The sequence below is a fragment of the Pseudophryne corroboree genome, chromosome 3, assembly GCF_028390025.1.
Source record: "Pseudophryne corroboree isolate aPseCor3 chromosome 3, aPseCor3.hap2, whole genome shotgun sequence".
NCBI lineage: Eukaryota > Metazoa > Chordata > Amphibia > Anura > Myobatrachidae > Pseudophryne > Pseudophryne corroboree.
The window spans coordinates 688,526,570-688,544,769 of record NC_086446.1 but is presented as its reverse complement, the minus strand read 5'-3'; the positions used below and the strand labels follow the sequence as shown (position 1 = coordinate 688,544,769).

The window sequence follows — 18,200 nt, the reverse complement described above, 5'->3', positions numbered from 1 at the left end:
ATGGGGAATAGCGGGCTCCGAAGGAGGCTGGGCACTCTAGAAAGATTTATGACTACCTGGTGTGCACTGGCTCCTCCCACTATGACCCTCCTCCAAGCCTCAGTTAGATCTTGTGCCCGGCCGAGGTTGGATGCACACTAGGGGCTCTCCTGAGCCCTTAGAAAGAAAGTATAGATTTAGGTTTTTTATTTTCAGTGAGACCTGCTGGCAACAGGCTCACTGCAGCGAGGGACTAAGGGGAGAAGAAGCGAACTCGCCTGCTTGCAGCCGGATTGGGCTTCTTAGGCTACTGGACACCATTAGCTCCAGAGGGATCGACCGCAGGCCCAGTCCTTGGTGTTCGGTCCCGGAGCCGCGCCGCCGTCCCCCTTACAGAGCCAGAAGCAAGAAGAGGTCCGGAAAAACGGCGGCAGAAGACATCAGTCTTCACCAAGGTAGCGCACAGCACTGCAGCTGTGCGCCATTGCTCCTCATGCACACCACACACTCCGGTCACTGATGGGTGCAGGGCGCTGGGGGGGGGCGCCCTGAGCAGCAATATAAACACCTTGGCTGGCAAAAATGCATCACATATAACCCCCAGAGCTATATGGATGTATATTAACCCCTGCCAGATTCCATAAAAATGCGGGAGAAAAGTCCGCGAAAAAGGGGCGGAGCCTATCTCCTCAGCACACTGGCGCCATTTTTCCCTCACAGCTCCGTTGGAGGGAAGCTCCCTGGCTCTCCCCTGCAGTCTACACTACAGAACAGGGTTAAAACAGAGAGGGGGGGCACTAAATTTAGGCGCAGTATAAATTATATAAAAGCAGCTATAGGGGACATAACTCAGTTAGTCCCTGCATTATATAGCGCTCTGGTGTGTGCTGGCATACTCTCACTCTGTCCCCCCAAAGGGCTTTTGTGGGTCCTGTCCTCATTGGAGCATTCCTTGTGTGTGTGCGGTGTGTCGGTACGGCTGTGTCGACATGTTTGATGAGGAGACTTATGTGGAGGCGGAGCAGTTGCCGATAAATGAGATGTCGCCCCTGTGGGCCGACACCAGAGTGGATGGATAGGTGGAAGGTATTAACCGACAGTGTCAACTCCTTACATAAAAGGCTGGATGACGTAACAGCTATGGGACAGCCGGCTTCTCAGCCCGCGCCTGCCCAGACGTCTCAAAGGCCATCAACGCTCCATCAGATGGCAGACACAGATGTCGACACGGAGTCTGACTCCAGTGTCGACGAGGTTGAGACATATACACAATCCACTAGGAACATCCGTTACATGATCCCGGCAATATAAAATGTGTTACACATTTCTGACATTAACCCAAGTACCACTAAAAACAAAGGGTTTTATGTGTGGGGAGAAAAAGCAGGCAGTGTTTTGTTCCCCCATCAAATGAGTGAATGAAGTGTGAAAAAGCGTGGGTTTCCCCGATAAGAAACTGGTAATTTCTAACAAGTTACTGATGGCGTACCCTTTCCCGCCAGAGGATAAGTTACGCTGGGAGATATCCCCTAGGGTGGATAAGGCGCTCACACGTTTGTCAAGGTGGCACTGCCGTCTTAGGATACGGCCACTTTGAAGGTACCTGCTGATAAATAGCAGGAGGCTATCCTGAAGTCTGTAATTACACACTCAGGTACTAGACTGAGACCTGCAGACTGCTGCAGCGTGGTCTGTACCCCTTTCAAACAGGGATACTATTTTGCGAACATAAGACGTCGTCTTATATATGAGGGATGCACAGAGGAATATTTTGCCGGCTGGCATCCTGAATTATTGCAATGTCCATTCTGTCAGGAGGGTATTGGAGACCCGACACTGGACAGGTGATGCTGACTTTAAAAGGCACATAGAGCCTTATAAGGGTGAGGAATTGGTTGGGGATGGTCTCTGGGACCTCGTATCCACAGCAACAGCTGGGATGAAAATATTTTACCTCAGGTTTCCTCACAGCCTAAGAAACGCACTGTATTATCAGGTACAGTCCTTTCGGCTTCAAAAAAGCAGGCGGGTCAAACGAGGGAAGAGGGAAAATGCTGCACCAGCAGCCAGTCCCCAGAATCAAAATTCGTCCCCTGCTTCCTCTGAGTCCACCGCATGACGCGGGGGCTCCACAGGCGTAGCCAGGTACGGTGGAGGGCCGCCTCAAAAATTTCAGCGATCAGTGGGCTCGCTCACAGGTTGATCCCTGGATCCTTCAAGTAGTATCTCAGGGGTACAAGCTGGAAGTCGAGGCGTCTCCCCCCCGCCGTTTACTCAAATCTGCCTTGCCGACAACTCCCTCAGGCAGGGAGGCTGTGCTAGAGGCAATTCACAAGCTGTATTCCCAGCAGGTGATAGTCAAGGTGCCCCTACTTCAACAAGGACGGGGTTACTATTGCACACTGTTTGTGGTACCGAAACCAGCCGGTTCGGTGAGACCCATTTTAAAATGGAAATCCTTGAACACTTACATAACAAAGTTCAAGATGGAATCGCTCAGGGCGGTTGTTGCAAGCCTGGACGAGGGGGATTACATGGTATCCCTGGACATCAAGGATGCTTACCTGCATGTCCCTATTTACCTTCCTCACCAGGAGTACCTCAGATTGTGGTACAGGATTGCCATTACCAATTCCAGACACTACCGTTTGGACTGTCCACGGCACCGAGGGTGTTTACCAAGGTAATGGCAGAAATGATGATACTCCTTCAAAAAAAAGGGAGTTTTTATTTATCCCATACTTGGATGATCTCCTTATAAAGGCAAGGTCCAGGGAGCAGTTACTGGTCGGAGTAGCACTATCTCAGGAGGTGCTACAACAGCATGGCTGGATTCTGAACATTCCAAAGTCACAGCTGGTTCCTTCCACTCGCTTACTGTTCCTGGGGATGATTTTGGACACAGAACAAAAAAAAAAGTGTTTCTCCCGCAGGAGAAAGCCAAGGAGCTGTCATCTCTAGTCAGAGACCTCCTAAAACCAAAAAGGGTATCGGTGCATCGTTGCACACGAGTCCTGGGAAAAATGGTGGCTTCATACGAAGCAATTCCATTCGGCAGGTTCCATGCGAGGACCTTCCCGTGAGACCTCTTAGATAAGTGGTCGGGATCGCATCTTCAAATGCATCAAATGATAACCCTGTCTCCAAGGACCAGGGTGTCTCTACTGTGGTGGATGCAGGGTGCTCATCTTCTAGAGGGCCGCAGTTTCGGCATACAGGACTGGGTCCTGGTGACCACGGATGCCAGCCTTCAAGGATGGGGAGCAGTCACACAGGGAAGAAACTTCCAGGGCCTATGGTCAAGTCAGGAGACTTCCCTACATATAAATTCTGGAACTGAGGGCCATTTACAATGCCCTAAGTCAGGCAAGACCCCTGCTTCAAAACCAGCCGGTACTGATACAGTCAGACAACATCACGGCAGTCGCCCATGTGACCTGACAGGGCGGCACAAGAAGCAGGATGGCAATGGCAGAAGCCACAAGGATTCTCCGATGGGCGGAAAATCACGTACTAGCACTGTCAGCAGTGTTCATTCCGGGAGTGGACAACTGGGAAGCAGACTTCCTCAGCAGACACGACCTACACCCGGGAGAGTGGGGACTTCATCCAGAAGTCTTCCTGCTGTTGGTAAACCGTTGGGAAAGGCCACAGGTGGACATGATGGTGTCCCGCCTCAACAAAAAGCTAAAGAGATATTGCGCCAGGTCAAGGGACCCTCAGGCGATAGCTGTGGACGCTCTAGTGACACCGTGGGTGTACCAGTCGGTTTATGTGTTCCCTACTCTGCCTCTCATACCAAAGGTACTGAGAATAATAAGATGGCGAGGAGTAAGAACGATACTCGTGGTTCCGGATTGGCCAAGAAGGGCTTGGTACCCGGAACTTCAGGAAATGATATCAGAGGACCCATGGCCTCTGCCGCTCAGACAGGACCTGCTTCAGCAGGGGCCCTGTCTGTTCCAAGACTTACCGCGGCTGCGTTTGACGGCATGGCGATTGAGCGCCGGATCCTGAAGGAAAAGGGTATTCCGGAAGAAGTCATTCCTGCGCTTATTAAAGCCAGGAAAGATGTTACGGCAAAGCATTATCACCGCATGTGGCGGGAATATGTTGCATGGTGCGAGGCCAAAAAGGCCCCAACAGAGGAATTTCCACTAGGTCGATTTCTACATTTCCTGCAAGCAGGAGTGAATATGGGCCTAAGTCTAGGCTCCATTAAAGTACAGATCTCGGCTCTGTCGATTTTCTTTCAAAAAGAATTAGCTTCAGTACCTGAAGTTCAGGCATTGTGAAAGGAGTGCTGCATATTCAGCCCCCGTTTGTGCCCCCTGTGGCACCTTGGGATCTCAACGTGGTGTTGAGTTTTCTTAAAATCACATTGGTTTGAGCCACTAAAAACCGTGGATCTAAAATATCTCACGTGGAAAGTGGTCATGTTATTGGCCTTGGCTTCAGCCAGGCGAGTGTCAGAATTGGCGGCTTAATCATGTAAAAGCCCTTATCTGATTTTTCATATGGATAGGGCAGAATTGAGGACTCGTCCCCAATTTCTTCCTAAGGTGGTGTCAGCGTTTCACCTGAACCAGCCTATTGTGGTGCCGGCGGCTACTAGTGAATTGGAGGACTCCAAGTTGCTAGACGTTGTCAGGGCCCTGAAAATATATGTTTCCAGGAAGGCTGGAGTCAGAAACTCTGACTCGCTGTTTATCCTGTATGCACCCAACAAGCTGGGTGCTCCTGCTTCTAAGCAGTCTATTGCTCGCTGGATTTGTAGTACAATTCAGCTTGCACATTCTGTGGCAGGCATACCACAGCCAAAATCTGTAAATGCCCATTCCACAAGGAAGGTGGGCTCATCTTGGGCGGCTGCCCGAGGGGTCTCGGCTTTACAACTTTGCCGAGCAGCTACTTGGTCAGGGGCAAACACGTTTGCAAAATTCTACAAATTTGATACCCTGGCTGAGGAGGACCTGGAGTTCTCTCATTCGGTGCTACAGAGTCATCCGTACTCTCCCGCCCGTTTGGGAGCTTTGGTATAATCCCCATGGTCCTTACGGAGTTCCCAGCATCCACTAGGACGTTAGAGAAAATAAGAATTTACTCACCGGTAATTCTATTTCTCGTAGTCCGTAGTGGATGCTGGGCGCCCATCCCAAGTGCGGATTGTCTGCAATACTTGTAAATAGTTATTGTTAACTAAAGGGTTATTGTTAAGCCATCTGTTGAGAGGCTCAGTTGTTTTCATACTGTCAAACTGGATATAGTATCACGAGTTGTACGGTGTGATTGGTGTGGCTGGTAAGAGTCTTACCCGGGATTCTAAATCCTTCCTTATTATGTCTGCTCGTCCGGGCACAGTGTCCTAACTGAGGCTTGGAGGAGGGTCATAGTGGGAGGAGCCAGTGCACACCAGGTAGTCATAAATCTTTCTAGAGTGCCCAGCCTCCTTCGGAGCCCGCTATTCCCCATGGTCCTTACGGAGTTCCCAGCATCCACTACGGACTACGAGAAATAGAATTACCGGTGAGTAAATTCTTATTTTTATCCCTATATAAATAAAAATTATTATTATAAAATTATAGTACTACGTTATAAATGTTATCCCTTTAATTGTATTGCTCATTGATTTTAATAAACTTTTTTTTTTCTTCATGTTTTTTCTTTAAAAAAAGGCCACATAAACTTAGTAAGTGAGGTGACCCCAATGCCTCAGACCATTGTACACGTGTGTATCCCTATGCAGGAGCGCGGCAAAAACATTGCTGCTAATTGTGTGTTCTAACAGATGCTCTTCTCTTATTTCCTAACCTCTGTCAAGATGCTGATGCCCTGCTCAGTGCTTACAAATTAATTAAAGCAGTTAACGGAGACGGATCAGCAAACGATGTTCCAGAAACGTTCAGTTCCGATCTGTACATACTGTGTGCAGAACAAGCCTTACAAGTAAGTGATAGGTACAGTAATTGTATGAAAAACCATTGACTAGGGTGCTTGAACAGAAGGAATAAATATCTGCCCTATAAATAACCTTGATGCCACTATCATAACTGGATCCTCATTCAGCTGCTAGGAGAGCATCATGGGAGTTGTACATCTGAAACATGCACCTGTACACTGACAGCAGCACCATATTTGTGGCTATTGATATGCTATATGTTTTTTAAGGGTTCACTACGATATGCCGGCGGTCGGGCTCCCGGCGACCAGCATACCGGCGCCGGGAGCCCGACCGCCGGCTTACCGACAGTGTGGCGAGCACAAATGAGCCCCTTGCGGGCTCGCTGCGCTCGCCACGCTACGGGCACGGTGGCGCGCTACGCGCGCCACACTATTTTATTCTCCCTCCAGGGGGGTCGTGGACCCCCACGAGGGAGAATAAGTGTCGGTATGCCGGCTGTCGGGATCCTGGCGCCGGTATACTGTGCGCCGGGATCCCGTCAGTCGGCATACTGAAGACCACCCGTTTTTTAAGTCTAGCAGCTGTGAAAAGCTGGACTAGTTTTGGCCTGGAGATCAAATACTGTAAACATTCAGTGTTACCCGCTTGTCATAATAACAGGCTGTTGTGAGACGATATGCCAGTTTTACAACAACCAGCTGTGCAGTGCTTAAAGTGGTCCTAGAGATGTGGTGGAACTCATTTCCTTCACCATCTATCCCCTTTTCCTATTAGGCAGAGCCAGGGCTGGTACTAGGATATTCGATAGCCCCCTGCAAACTATAAATTTGTGCCCTACCTCTCATACTTTGTAAAGGAACAGTGCGTGCCCCTTAAACATAATGCCCACAGTAGTAGTGCCCTTATACACATAATGCCCATAGTAGTAGTGCCTCTTACAGATAATGCCCACAGTAGTAGTGCCTCTTAAACATAATGCCCACAGTAGTAGTGCCTCTTACATATAATGCACTCAGTAGTGCCGCTTATACACATAATGCCTGCACTAGTAGTGCTTCTTATACATATAATGCACAAAATAGTAGAGCTCTTTATACACATACTGCCCACAGTAGTAGTACCCCTTTCACATAATGCCCGCAGTAGTGCCACTTATACACATAATGCGACACACCTAACCCCCTGCCTTCCCACCTTTACCCCATATCCCTCTACCCCCCCCCCCCACCCTTGTCCTCCCACACATACACACCATATCCCTCTGCCCCCCCACACACACCCTACTCCCCCTGTCCCCACGCGTACACACCCCATATCCCCCCACACAGCCACACCTGGGTGGTGATCCCCTCCATCTTCCAGTTGGGATGGAGCTCCTGCAGCAGCCGCATGGCAATGGCCCGCTCCCGGTAGCCGCTCTCCCGTCGTGCTAGGTTTAGGCTTTTGACTGTCTTTCCCCTACGGATTTGTTTTTTCTTAAAGTTTCACTGGGTTACTAGTACTCCTTGCTGGACTCTTTTAAAAAAAGTACTGGTATTATGGGGTATCAGGGCAGAGGAGCTCAGAATTAAAGTTACAGTTAAGTGCCATACTTCAGCCCATCCTGCTTCAGAGAAAAAGATTCAATGGTAAGTGACCAAGAACCTTCTTTTTCCAAAATGTCTGAGAGAGACCCGGACTGAAACATGAAAGCAGATCACCCTCCCACATCCACCCACTTCCAAGTGAAATGGACGGGACGACAGGTGTAATGATGTTATTCTCAGTAAGTCATGCCATTGTGGCCCCACTTTCACTTCACATCATATTATTGGAAGGGCGTTGCACATAGATGCTGTTTGTCCCGCCCTGTCCCCCACACTGGTCACCTGCATCTCCTTTCCAGGAACTCCATGGGTCGGGCCCATGGATGCAAATCACGTCATAATAGCAATGCCTCCCTCTGCTCTAAGGCGTAGTAGATCCCCTCAGTAGCCCTTGTATAAACGGTAGTGATGTATCATACAGTGGCCGTCAATGCCTAGTAATTTCCACTAAACTGATACAGAGACACCTGTATATAAACTCCTTCTAGTACAGTACTGAGGAAAGCTCTTCTGCATCACTGCAGCAAGTGGTTGCAGAGAACATGATTAAATTAGACATGACATCACCACGTAAAATAACACAGTTGCCTTTAAAATATATTGTTAATAGTTTACCTAATTACCTGTGTAACCAGTTAACTGGTACGGTCAACATCACTGTGGATTTTGTGTTCCAGAATGCCGTGCGAGCATCACTCTAGATTACATGAACATTCCCCCACCGAGCACTGTTAGGCTGAGATCTCCTGCAGCAGTACCTCCTGAGCTTTGCTCCGCTGAGTTTTGCTTAATGGAGGAGGTGTAATGCCACAGGGGGAGGGCCTGGGTAGGTGAAAGCCACTGTGGGGATTTATCTAATGACCCTAGGTGGGTGGGTAATGCTCGACAAAAGGCTCATTGGTGCAGTGGGTTATTATACATACATATATAGTGATACATTGGGCAGTGCCTCAATTGGGACATAGGGACTCTGGTGGGTGGGGAGCTATGCTGGTGGGGATCTCTTACCACTAGGGAGAAATGCCACTGAGTATCTATTGTTGCTGAGGGGTCCATTGCCACTGGGGGGTGAGAGGTACAGTACTGTTACAATGGGGCCAATGGACATATTTTGTCTCAGTTATTAAACCCATTTCTGAACGTTTTTTAGAGAAAATTACCCAGTTAAGTTGTTAAACAGGAAAATTTATGTTACCTTTGTAATTACTGTTCTTGCTATAAGGGCATCTTTCTTTATAACCGATGATGATTGTGACCGGACGCCTTCAGCACTCACTGGCTACGCCCTGCGATCACATAATAGGTTTGGGTCACACAGGACCTGGCCAATAGGGGATTCCCGCTTACTGTCGGTAACCACCTGTTACTGACTCCACCCACTGTGCAGTGGGCAGGTATGATGCTGCCACCACCAGACTCCTTATTCCCGTGGCATCTGGAACCAAGGTTCTGCTCATGCTCCTACCACCGGCACCTGAAAAAAGGATTGCTGCTGTGTATGCGTCGACATGCTGCTGACACCCCCCCGGGTTGGCGTTAGATGCCCCTCCACTGGTCACTGACCAGGCCTCTACATTAGGCTTGTACCAGGACAGGAGGAACCCTGGGCTACATTTGGTGCATCCCTGCTTGTCAAAAGATGAAGGCGGTCATCTTGTGGCAAAGGCAAAAATAGCATACAAAAAGATTTTCACAGCAGAATAAAGGAAGATGGAATACACTTTTTAGGCTTACAGGTCTTTTTTATACAGTAAGAACACACTGCACCTCAGGAGGTAGTTCCACCCTAGGTTATTTTTTCATCCAATCAAACTATCTTACACAATGTATAAATAAATACATATTACATGTCAAAAGGAGATAACAACTGCATAAATCAATTTCCTTCTTCCTCTCACACACAGACATACAGTAAACATAAATCAGCATCCTAAATAGTGCAGCCTAGGAAATCTTAAATCAGAGTGTTTTTGCACAAACCTACTGGGGATACACTCTAGTTTGCATTCTTAAAACCCAATTTGATTTAGCATCCTCTTTTGATAACACAGATTCAAAGTAGCTGTATAGTTTATACAGCAGTGTTTGTATTTGACGAACAAATGGTACAGGAAAACAACTTGAAAGTATACAAATTGTTTCCCCCTGCCATTCATGTACAGTGGGGGTCATTCCAACCCGATCGCTCGCTGCAGTTTCTCGCAGCGCAGCGATCGGGTCGGAACTGCGCATGCTCTGGCACCACAGAGTGCCGGCGCATGTCATCCGTCGTTGCCTAGCGATCGCCTCTGAGGCAGAGGCGGTCGCTGGGCGGGAGGGGGCTGGACGGCGGCGCGGTCCAGCCAACGCAGGTGTGGCTGTACCGTTGGGGGGGCGGGCCGCGGCGGCTGTGTGACGTCACACGCAGCCGCTGCAGGCCGGGGAGTGACGAATAGCTCCCGGCCAGCACGCTAAAGCTGCACTGGTCGGGAGCTACTCTTGAAGTGCAAAGGCATCGCCGCTGTGGGATGCCTTTGCACTTCTGCGGGGACGGCACTGACATGCGGGGCGGACTAGCCCTGTGCTGGGCGTCCCCCCGCATGTCAGTGTGAATGATTGTAGCTGTGCTAAATTTAATATCAACTCGGAATGACCCTCAGTATCTGTAGCGAATATACAGGAAATCATTGAAAACAAACTGGTTTCCCCAAAAGCACAGACCCACAAGACCACCTAGGGGCCATTTCACAGGAAGTGCGGTAACCAAAGTCTTGGTTATTTCACTCTAACTACCTCACAAGAACTGCAGAATACTAGCACATTACCAGCAGTGGGCTGACCAACATCAAAAGGTCTGATCACAGTAAGAGGTTACTTAGCATATGACTTCCAGTGAGAGTTACCATGAACTGTTCCCAAAAGTCACTACCTAAGAGCATTTTCTCTTACGTCCTAGAGGATGCTGGGGTCCATATTAGTACCATGGGGTATAGACGGGTTTACCAGGAGCACTTTAAGAGTTTAAGAGTGTGGGCTGGCTCCTCCCTCTATGCCCCTCCTACCAGACTCAGTTTAGAAAATGTGCCCGGAGGAGCCGGTCACAGCTAGGGGAGCTCTACAGAGTTCTTTTAGGAAAAGTTTATTTTCTTTATTTCAGAGTTTATTTTTTTACAGGGAGGCTGCTGGCGACAGCCTCCCTGCAGCGTGGGACCGAGCAGTGTCCGCCCTGCGGGGTCTTGAGCCACTGCTCCCGCTGACTGGACGTTGAGTTCCAGAGGGGTCTGATCGTGCCCCGCCGCAGGGGAATGCTCGCCCCGGCAGCCAGCCGCCACCCCCTCAGGGAGCTGAAGTGTGGCGAGTGAGTCACTGTCCCCCCCTTGCAAGCGGGGGGACAGTGTGAAGAAGGCGGCTAGAGGGTAGGAGCGCGGTTAAGGAAGGCTCAGCGGTACTGCGGTGCGGCGTGGGGGGGGCACCCTGGGCCAGCTCCGGACCCTGCACTGATCACAAGCAGCCTGTCGGGGTCTGTGGATCCAGGCCAGCATAAATCCCTCCGGCCAGTATAATCTTCATTGAGCGGGAAGACAGCGCCATTGAGGGGGCGGAGCTTCTCCTCAGAGCGGACCCAGCAGCGTTCAGCGCCATTTTCCAGCCTGCAGCTCACTGCAAGTGGATGCCAGGTCCCTCCTGAACGACTCCAGCTATCTGTACGGTACCAGGGGGTTGTAGAAGGGGGGGGGGGGCTGTGTTAAGGCTGTGTCACCTATTAAGGGACACAGTCAGTGCGGGTTTAGGGTCTCCCTATACTCTAACAGCGCTGTGTGTGGGTTGGCTCCAATCTCTGTGTCTCTCTGCCATTCTTGAGGGGGAAACTCTGGGGGTTGTTCGCTCGTTGCCGATTTTCGCTATATTGCGATTAGTCGCTTACTGCGCATGCGCAAGGTTCGCGCATGCGCTTAGTTATTTTACACAAAAGTTAGGTATTTTACTCACGGCATAACAAGGAATTTTCATCGTTCTGGTGATCGTACAGTGATTGACAGGAAGTGAGTGTTTCTGGGCGGAAACTTGCCGTTTTCTGGGCGTGTGCGAAAAAACGCTGGCGTTTCTGGGAAAAACGCGGGAGTGTCTGAAGAAATGGGGGAGTGTCTGGGCGAACGCTGGGTGTGTTTGTGACGTCAAACCCGGAACGAAACTGACTGAACTGATCGCAATGTAGGAGTAAGTCTCGGGCTACTCAGAAACTGCTAAGAAATTTCTATTCGCAATTCTGCTAATCTTTCGTTCGCAATTCTGCTAAGCTAAGATACACTCCCAGAGGGCGGCGGCTTAGCGTGTGCAATGCTGCTAAAAGCAGCTAGCGAACGAACAACTCGGAATGAGGGCCTCTGTCTTTACCTAGTACCCTGTGTGTTTGTGGGGTGTTTGAGGGTGTGTGAGAACATGTCTAGGGACACTGTTTCATATGCTGCAGAGGATTTGTCTTCCCAGGAAGACTCCATTCCATGTAATCAGGATTGCACTGTTTTAGCGCAGATCCCAGCTAGAGAGCCAGAATGGTTAGTCTCTCTGAGGGGGACTATTTCTCAGATTTCCGATAGGGTTGCTAGGACTGAGCATGCCACTCAGGTCCTCCAGTCCTCTATAGTTGTATGGTCTGATACTGCCTCCTCGGGGTCCCCTGCGGTGCATTCTCACAAACGTGCACTTGCAATTATGCAGGATGACACGGACACCGAATGTGTTGAGGGGGACAGCATCACTTGCCAAGGGGGTGTAGTCGATGATTGAGGCTGTTAGGGATGTTTCTCATACGTCCTAGAGGATGCTGGGGACTCCGTAAGGACCATGGGGCATAGACGGGATCCGCAGGAGACATGGGCACACCAGAAGACTTTGAATGGGTGTGAACTGGCTCCTCCCTCCACGCCCCTCCCCCAGTTAGACTTTGTGCCCAGGAGTGATGGGTCACACACTAGGGGAGCTCTCCTGAGTTTCTCTGGAAAGACTTTGTGTTAGGTTTTTTATTTTCAGGGAGACCTGCTGGCTACAGGCTCCCTGCATCGTGGGACTGAGGGGAGAGAAGTCAGACCTACTTCTTCTTAGTTCAAGGGCTCTGTTTCTTAGGCTACTGGACACCATTAGCTCCAGAGGGTTCGATGACTTGGTTCGCCTAGCTGCCTGGGCAGCAAGTTATACACTAAATTGACTCTGCCAGAACACGTATACAGCGTGTAGACACTTTATATGGTCCCTTCCCTGCATAAAAAGGCTATATTATTAGCGGGCTGCAGCGCGCCGAGAAGGGGCGAGGCTTGGCTCTCACAACAAGATTCAGCGCCATTTTCTCAATGTCCCCGCCAAAGCATGTGTACAGTGCAAACAAGGGGGGGCACAGTGTTTTAGTGCTATATAGGGAATAATATGGCACTAATTTCAGTAAAAGGGCATGTAATAATTTTGTTGTGCATATATCTCTGTGTGTTCCCTGTCAGATATACCCACTATGGTTTTTTAGTCCACGTGTGTCGACATGCGAGAGGCTCTGTCACAAACAGCTATTGGGGGTCACTGTCGGCATCGCCGACGCCTGTTGGTACTTTATACAGTATCAACAGGTCGGTAGTTGTATACTTGTAAGAAGTAAACACTGTATGGGAGACACAGTACTATGTGGGTGATCCTGTCGGCACCGACTGTTATTACTGGGTGTACAGTAACATGCTGTAGTTGCCTTTTACCTGTATATATATATAATTATAGGTATGGTACGGTTCCATAGCCATGTAGCTCTGGCATAGACATGGTAGTATATGTGGGGGACTGTTTCTAGCATTATATATGTATGTATACTTTACTCGGACCCCTCGGGGTCGCAAGAATGTTATTTTGCCTGGTTACTACTCCCTGCTATCGACGAATTCTGGTTTTTCTGTCGACCATAACGTTTCCTGGTAGATCCACAACTGGGGCATTCAGTACATGACATACACATTCAGAACACATTACTGTCACTACGGACCCGACGGTTCCGGACAATCCGCTTATATGTATGTTAAAAAATAAAATAAAATATATATATATATATATATATATATATATTTCCAGGTTATGTGTGTAAATTGTGTATTACATTATGTATATTCATATTATAATGAATGCTGAAGTAAAGATATTCCTTCTCATGTGCTGCTCGCTCTGTTGATATAGCTCTAGGTCAGCCGTGACGAGTTGGTCTCAGTTCCTCTCAAGGTGTCCGAATGTTATTCTTTTCCCGCCGTGGATGGAATACTGTGAAAGTCAACTCCTGGTCGACACGGGGCCCTGTCAACAAAGGATCGCAAACAGGAAGCTAAGTGATATTTTATTTATATGCTTTGGAGTTATTTGCAGTACATGCAGATGGGGGAGTGTTTATATTCGGAAAGGCATCCGATAGAATTACCCTAAAGAGAGGGGATGTTTCTTATGTTGATTCTTCTCTATAACATTGCGGCAGGCTGCCAGGCGCATACAGGAGGTGTAGCCGGGAGAATGCTGAGTTTTTTCCCTGTGATGGTGTACCGCTGTTTGGGCAGGTTCTCACCTGTGCATGCGCCGGAATATAATCCTAATGGCCAGGTTTTCCCTCCTGTGATGTCGGCTCAGTTCTCACCTCCTAGAGGGACGAAGGTTCAGAAAACAGGATGAGATCCTGGTGTCCATGCATGCAGATCTCCGAGACTGGGGAGCAGTCCGTGCAAGGGAAGTATTTCCAGAGGAAAAGGTCAAGCTGGGAAGCTTGTCTGCAATAAGCTTTCTTGAATTAAGAGCTATTTTCAATGAACATATGCTTCGTGATCGGCCAGTGTTAATTCTGTCGGACAACTTGACAGCAGTGGTGTAAGTAAGCCGCTAGGGCAGAACAAGGAGCAAAGCTGCAATGGCAGAAGCCGCAAAGAGTTTTCCGCTGGGTGGAAAGACTGGTAAACGCTATATTTGCAGTCTTCGTTCCGGATGTGAAAAACTGAGAAATAGATTTCATCTGCAGACGCGATCTCCATCGGGAGATATACAGTCGTCATCGAGAAGTTTTCACAGAAGTGACAAGTCTTTGAGGTGTGCCTCAATCGGACATGTTGGTGGCTCGCCTCAATGAGAGACCTCAGGGATATTGTTCCAGGTCAAGGGACACTCAAGCTATAGTAGTGGACGCCCTTGTGACGCCTTGGGTGTTTTCAGTCGGTCTATGTGTCCCCTCCGCTTTCACTCTTTCTGAAGGTGATAAACGTAAGAAGAACAAAGGTTCAGGCAATCCTCATTGTTCCGGTTTAGCCTAGGAGGGCTTGGTATCCGGGTCTTCAAGATTTACTCATAGAAGATCCCTGACCTCTTCCTCTATGTGAGGAACTGTTACAGCAAGATCCGGGCGTGGATCAAGCCTTACAGCGGCTGCATTTGGCGGCGTGGCGGTCGAGCGCCATATTCTAGCCCGAAATGGTATTCCCAGTGAAGTCATTTCCACACTTCTTCAGGCTAGAAAAGAAGTAAAGGCAAGGCCTTACCACCGTTTTTGGCGTAAATATGTGTCTTGGTGTGAATCCAAGAAGACTTGCATCTGGGTCGTTCTTCTCCATTCTTTGCAAGCAGGTGTGGATGAGGGCCTAAAGGTTAGGCTCCATTTCAGTGCAGTTTTGGCCTTCTAAAATTTCTTTCTTCTAAAAAAAAAAAAGGAATTGACCACCTTTCCGGAAGTTTGGACTTTCGTGGAAGGAGTACCGCACATCCAACCTCCATTTGTGCCCCCATTGGCACCGTGGAACCTTGACGGGGTGTCGCATATTCTTGTGTCACACTGATTGGAACCTTTATGAAAGGTTGTCTTAAAATTTCTCTCTTGGAAAGTGGTCATGCTATTGGCCTTGGCGTCCGCAAGGCGGGTGTCGGAAGTAACGGCTTTGTCTAACAAGAGCCCCTGTTTGATCTTCCATGCGGATAGAGCAGAATTGAGAACTTGGATAATAATTCTGCCAAGAGTAGTTTTCTGTGTTTCGCAGAAACCAGCCTTTTTTGATGCCTGTGGTTACTTAAGCATTGGCTGATTCAAAGTCTCTCGATGTGGTCAGGGCTTTGAATATTTATGTCACCAATTTGACTCAGATTGGGGAAACAGAGCCTCTGTTTGTCCGGTATGCTCCTAGCATGATTGGGGCGCCTGCGTCTATGCAGTCTGTTACACTCTGGATCTGTGATACTATTCGGCGTAATCGTTTTACGGCTGGATTGCCGTTACCGAAGTCGGTGGAGACCCATTTTCCTAGGAAGATGGGCTCTTCTTGGGCGGATGCCCGAGGAGTCTCGGCGGTTCAACTTTGCCGAGCGGCTACTTGGTCGGGTTCAAACACCTTTGCTAAGCTCTACAAGTTTGATACCCTGGCTGATGGAGACCTTATGTTTGCTCAATCGGTGCTGCAGAGTCGTCCGCACTCTCCCGCCCGGTCTGGAGCTTTGGTATAAACCCCATGGTCCTTACGGAGTCCCCAGCATCCTCTAGGACGTATGAGAAAATAGGATTTTAATACCTACCGGTCAATCCTTTTCTCTTAGTCCGTAGAGGATGCTGGGCGCCCGTCCCAGTGCGTACTGTATCTGCAGTTGTTGATTATGGTTACACTCTTGTGGTGTTTCTTTTCAGTCAGGCTGTTGCTGACGTTGTGCATGCCAGGGCATGCGGTGTCTTATTATTGGTTGTGTTGACACACAGGTTGTGTTACAAATTATCGCAGCATATGGCTGTATTTTTTCATGTTGTTGGCTGGTGTTCTATTGAATGCCACGTTCTGCGGCGTGTTTGAGGTGTGAGCTGGTATGACACTCACTGTGTTTAAACAATAAATTCTTTCCTCGAAATGTCCATCTTCCTGGGCACAGTTCTCTAACTGGGGTCTGGGGGAGGGCACTGAGGAAGCTGCCGACACTGATTGGTAGGCGGAGAAACGCATTTGGGAGAGCGAGAGGACACTACTGCAAACACTACAGCAATTATCTGCATATGGTAAAAAGCCTTGGAGCCGGCCGGCTAAAGTTATCACCAGCGGACCCCACTGTACAGGGGAAGGAGGTAGTGAGTACACTGCTGAGCAGACCAACCCAGGTGAAAGAAGCAGTTTGCTACTGGGAGAGGTATCTCCAATAATTGCATTGCTTTGTGCCATCGACAGTCTCTGCTGATATCTGTCCATTTCTGCTGGCTATATATTTATATGCATGTGCTATTGCATGAACTTGGAGGCTTAATATTAACTAACACGTTGGAAACAGCTTTGTTGCTACATCTAACAAATTATTGCATGGTGCTTGATATTTCGTTTGCCTGCAATTGTCCATTTCCATTGGAACTTATGCATGTGATTGCTGCATGAACTGTGAGCGTCTAAAACCACTTACTAATACATTGGAGGAAGCTGTGTGGGTACAGTTTAAATGTGCACAAAGGTTTAGAGGGGACTATAGTTCCATAATATATTTCAGTAAAGCCTCGACGGGACTGGTGACTATCCATCATTATAAAAAAGACAGTCTAGTCCACAATAGGGATGTTGAGAGTTATGTTTTTATTGGTGTAGCAAGTGCTATTTAACAAAATATAGATTTTATAATATATCTATAATTTTTTAGAGGGTACTGGCCGGTATCCATGTATTGTACTGTGTATATTGTGATAAAGTATAGATATAGTTAAGTCGGTGGCGCAGTCTCATTCTTTTCTGTGTATTCTGTAAATTTGGGGTTATTGGGATCAATTCCCCGGGATTAGCTGCTCTGACTTGATTAAAGTGACGGCGCCAGGTGTATATTTATATAATTCTTTTACGTCTGGGGGAGGGGTGTGGATGGAGGAGCCAGTTCACACTCATTCAAAGTCTTATGGTGTGCCCATGTCTCCTGCAGATCCCGTCAATGCCCCATGGTCCTTACGGAGTCCCCAGCATCCTCTACGGACTAAGAGAAAAGGATTTACCGGTAGGTATTAAAATCCTATTTTAACACATTTCGGACACAGCTCCGGAACAGGTGGAGGAGGCCTTCTTTACAAATAATAAGAAGCCCCCCCTCACCTTCCCGGCGTCCTAATAATTAAATGCTATCTTTGAAAAGGCATGGGAAACTCCGGAAAATAAATTCCAGATTCCCAAGAGAGTCTTGGTGGCTTTTCCCGTCCCAGAGGAAGATAGGAATAGATGGGAGTCCCCGCCGATAGTCAACGCCTCTGTCTCCAGAGTGTCCAAACAGGTGGTATTACCTGTCCCGGGATCTACCGCATTAAAGGACCCGGCAGATCGCAAGGTGGATGCTACGCTGAAATCCATTTACATGGCTTCAGGGGCTATATTGCGGCCTACTATAGCCTGTGCTTGGATTGCAAAAGCTATTGCCAGGTGGTCAATCACTCTGCAGGAGGAATCGACTACGCTGGACAAAGGTGACGTTGATTTATTTTTACGTAATATTCAGAATTCTGCAGGGTTCCTGGTGGATTCCATGAAAGACCTGGGTTCCATGGCTGCGGGGATCTCCTCCATGTCCGTCTCGGCTCGCAGGGGTCTCTGGCTGCGCAACTGGTCTGCGGACACGGAATCCAGGAAGTGTGTGGAAGGCCTATCGTACAAGGGTCAGGCTCTTTTTGGGGAGGCGCTGGATGCGTGGATTGCCACCGCTACCACGGGTAAGTCTCCTTTTCTCCCCTCAGCTGCACCGGCTACGAAAAAGCCTTTTTC

At 48.7% G+C, this 18,200-nt stretch overlaps 1 protein-coding gene across 3 annotated transcripts in view; it reads left to right on the top strand.

The window, feature by feature from the left end:
• CFAP46 (cilia and flagella associated protein 46) overlaps window positions 1-18,200 on the top strand; it is a 798,890-nt gene that overhangs the window by 89,091 nt on the left and 691,599 nt on the right. For all 3 annotated transcript variants that reach the window (XM_063962013.1, XM_063962014.1, XM_063962012.1), the window contains exon 3: window positions 5,801-5,925. In XM_063962013.1, coding sequence (XP_063818083.1) covers window positions 5,801-5,925 — 125 coding nt within the window. The remainder of the gene's footprint in view (window positions 1-5,800; window positions 5,926-18,200) is intronic.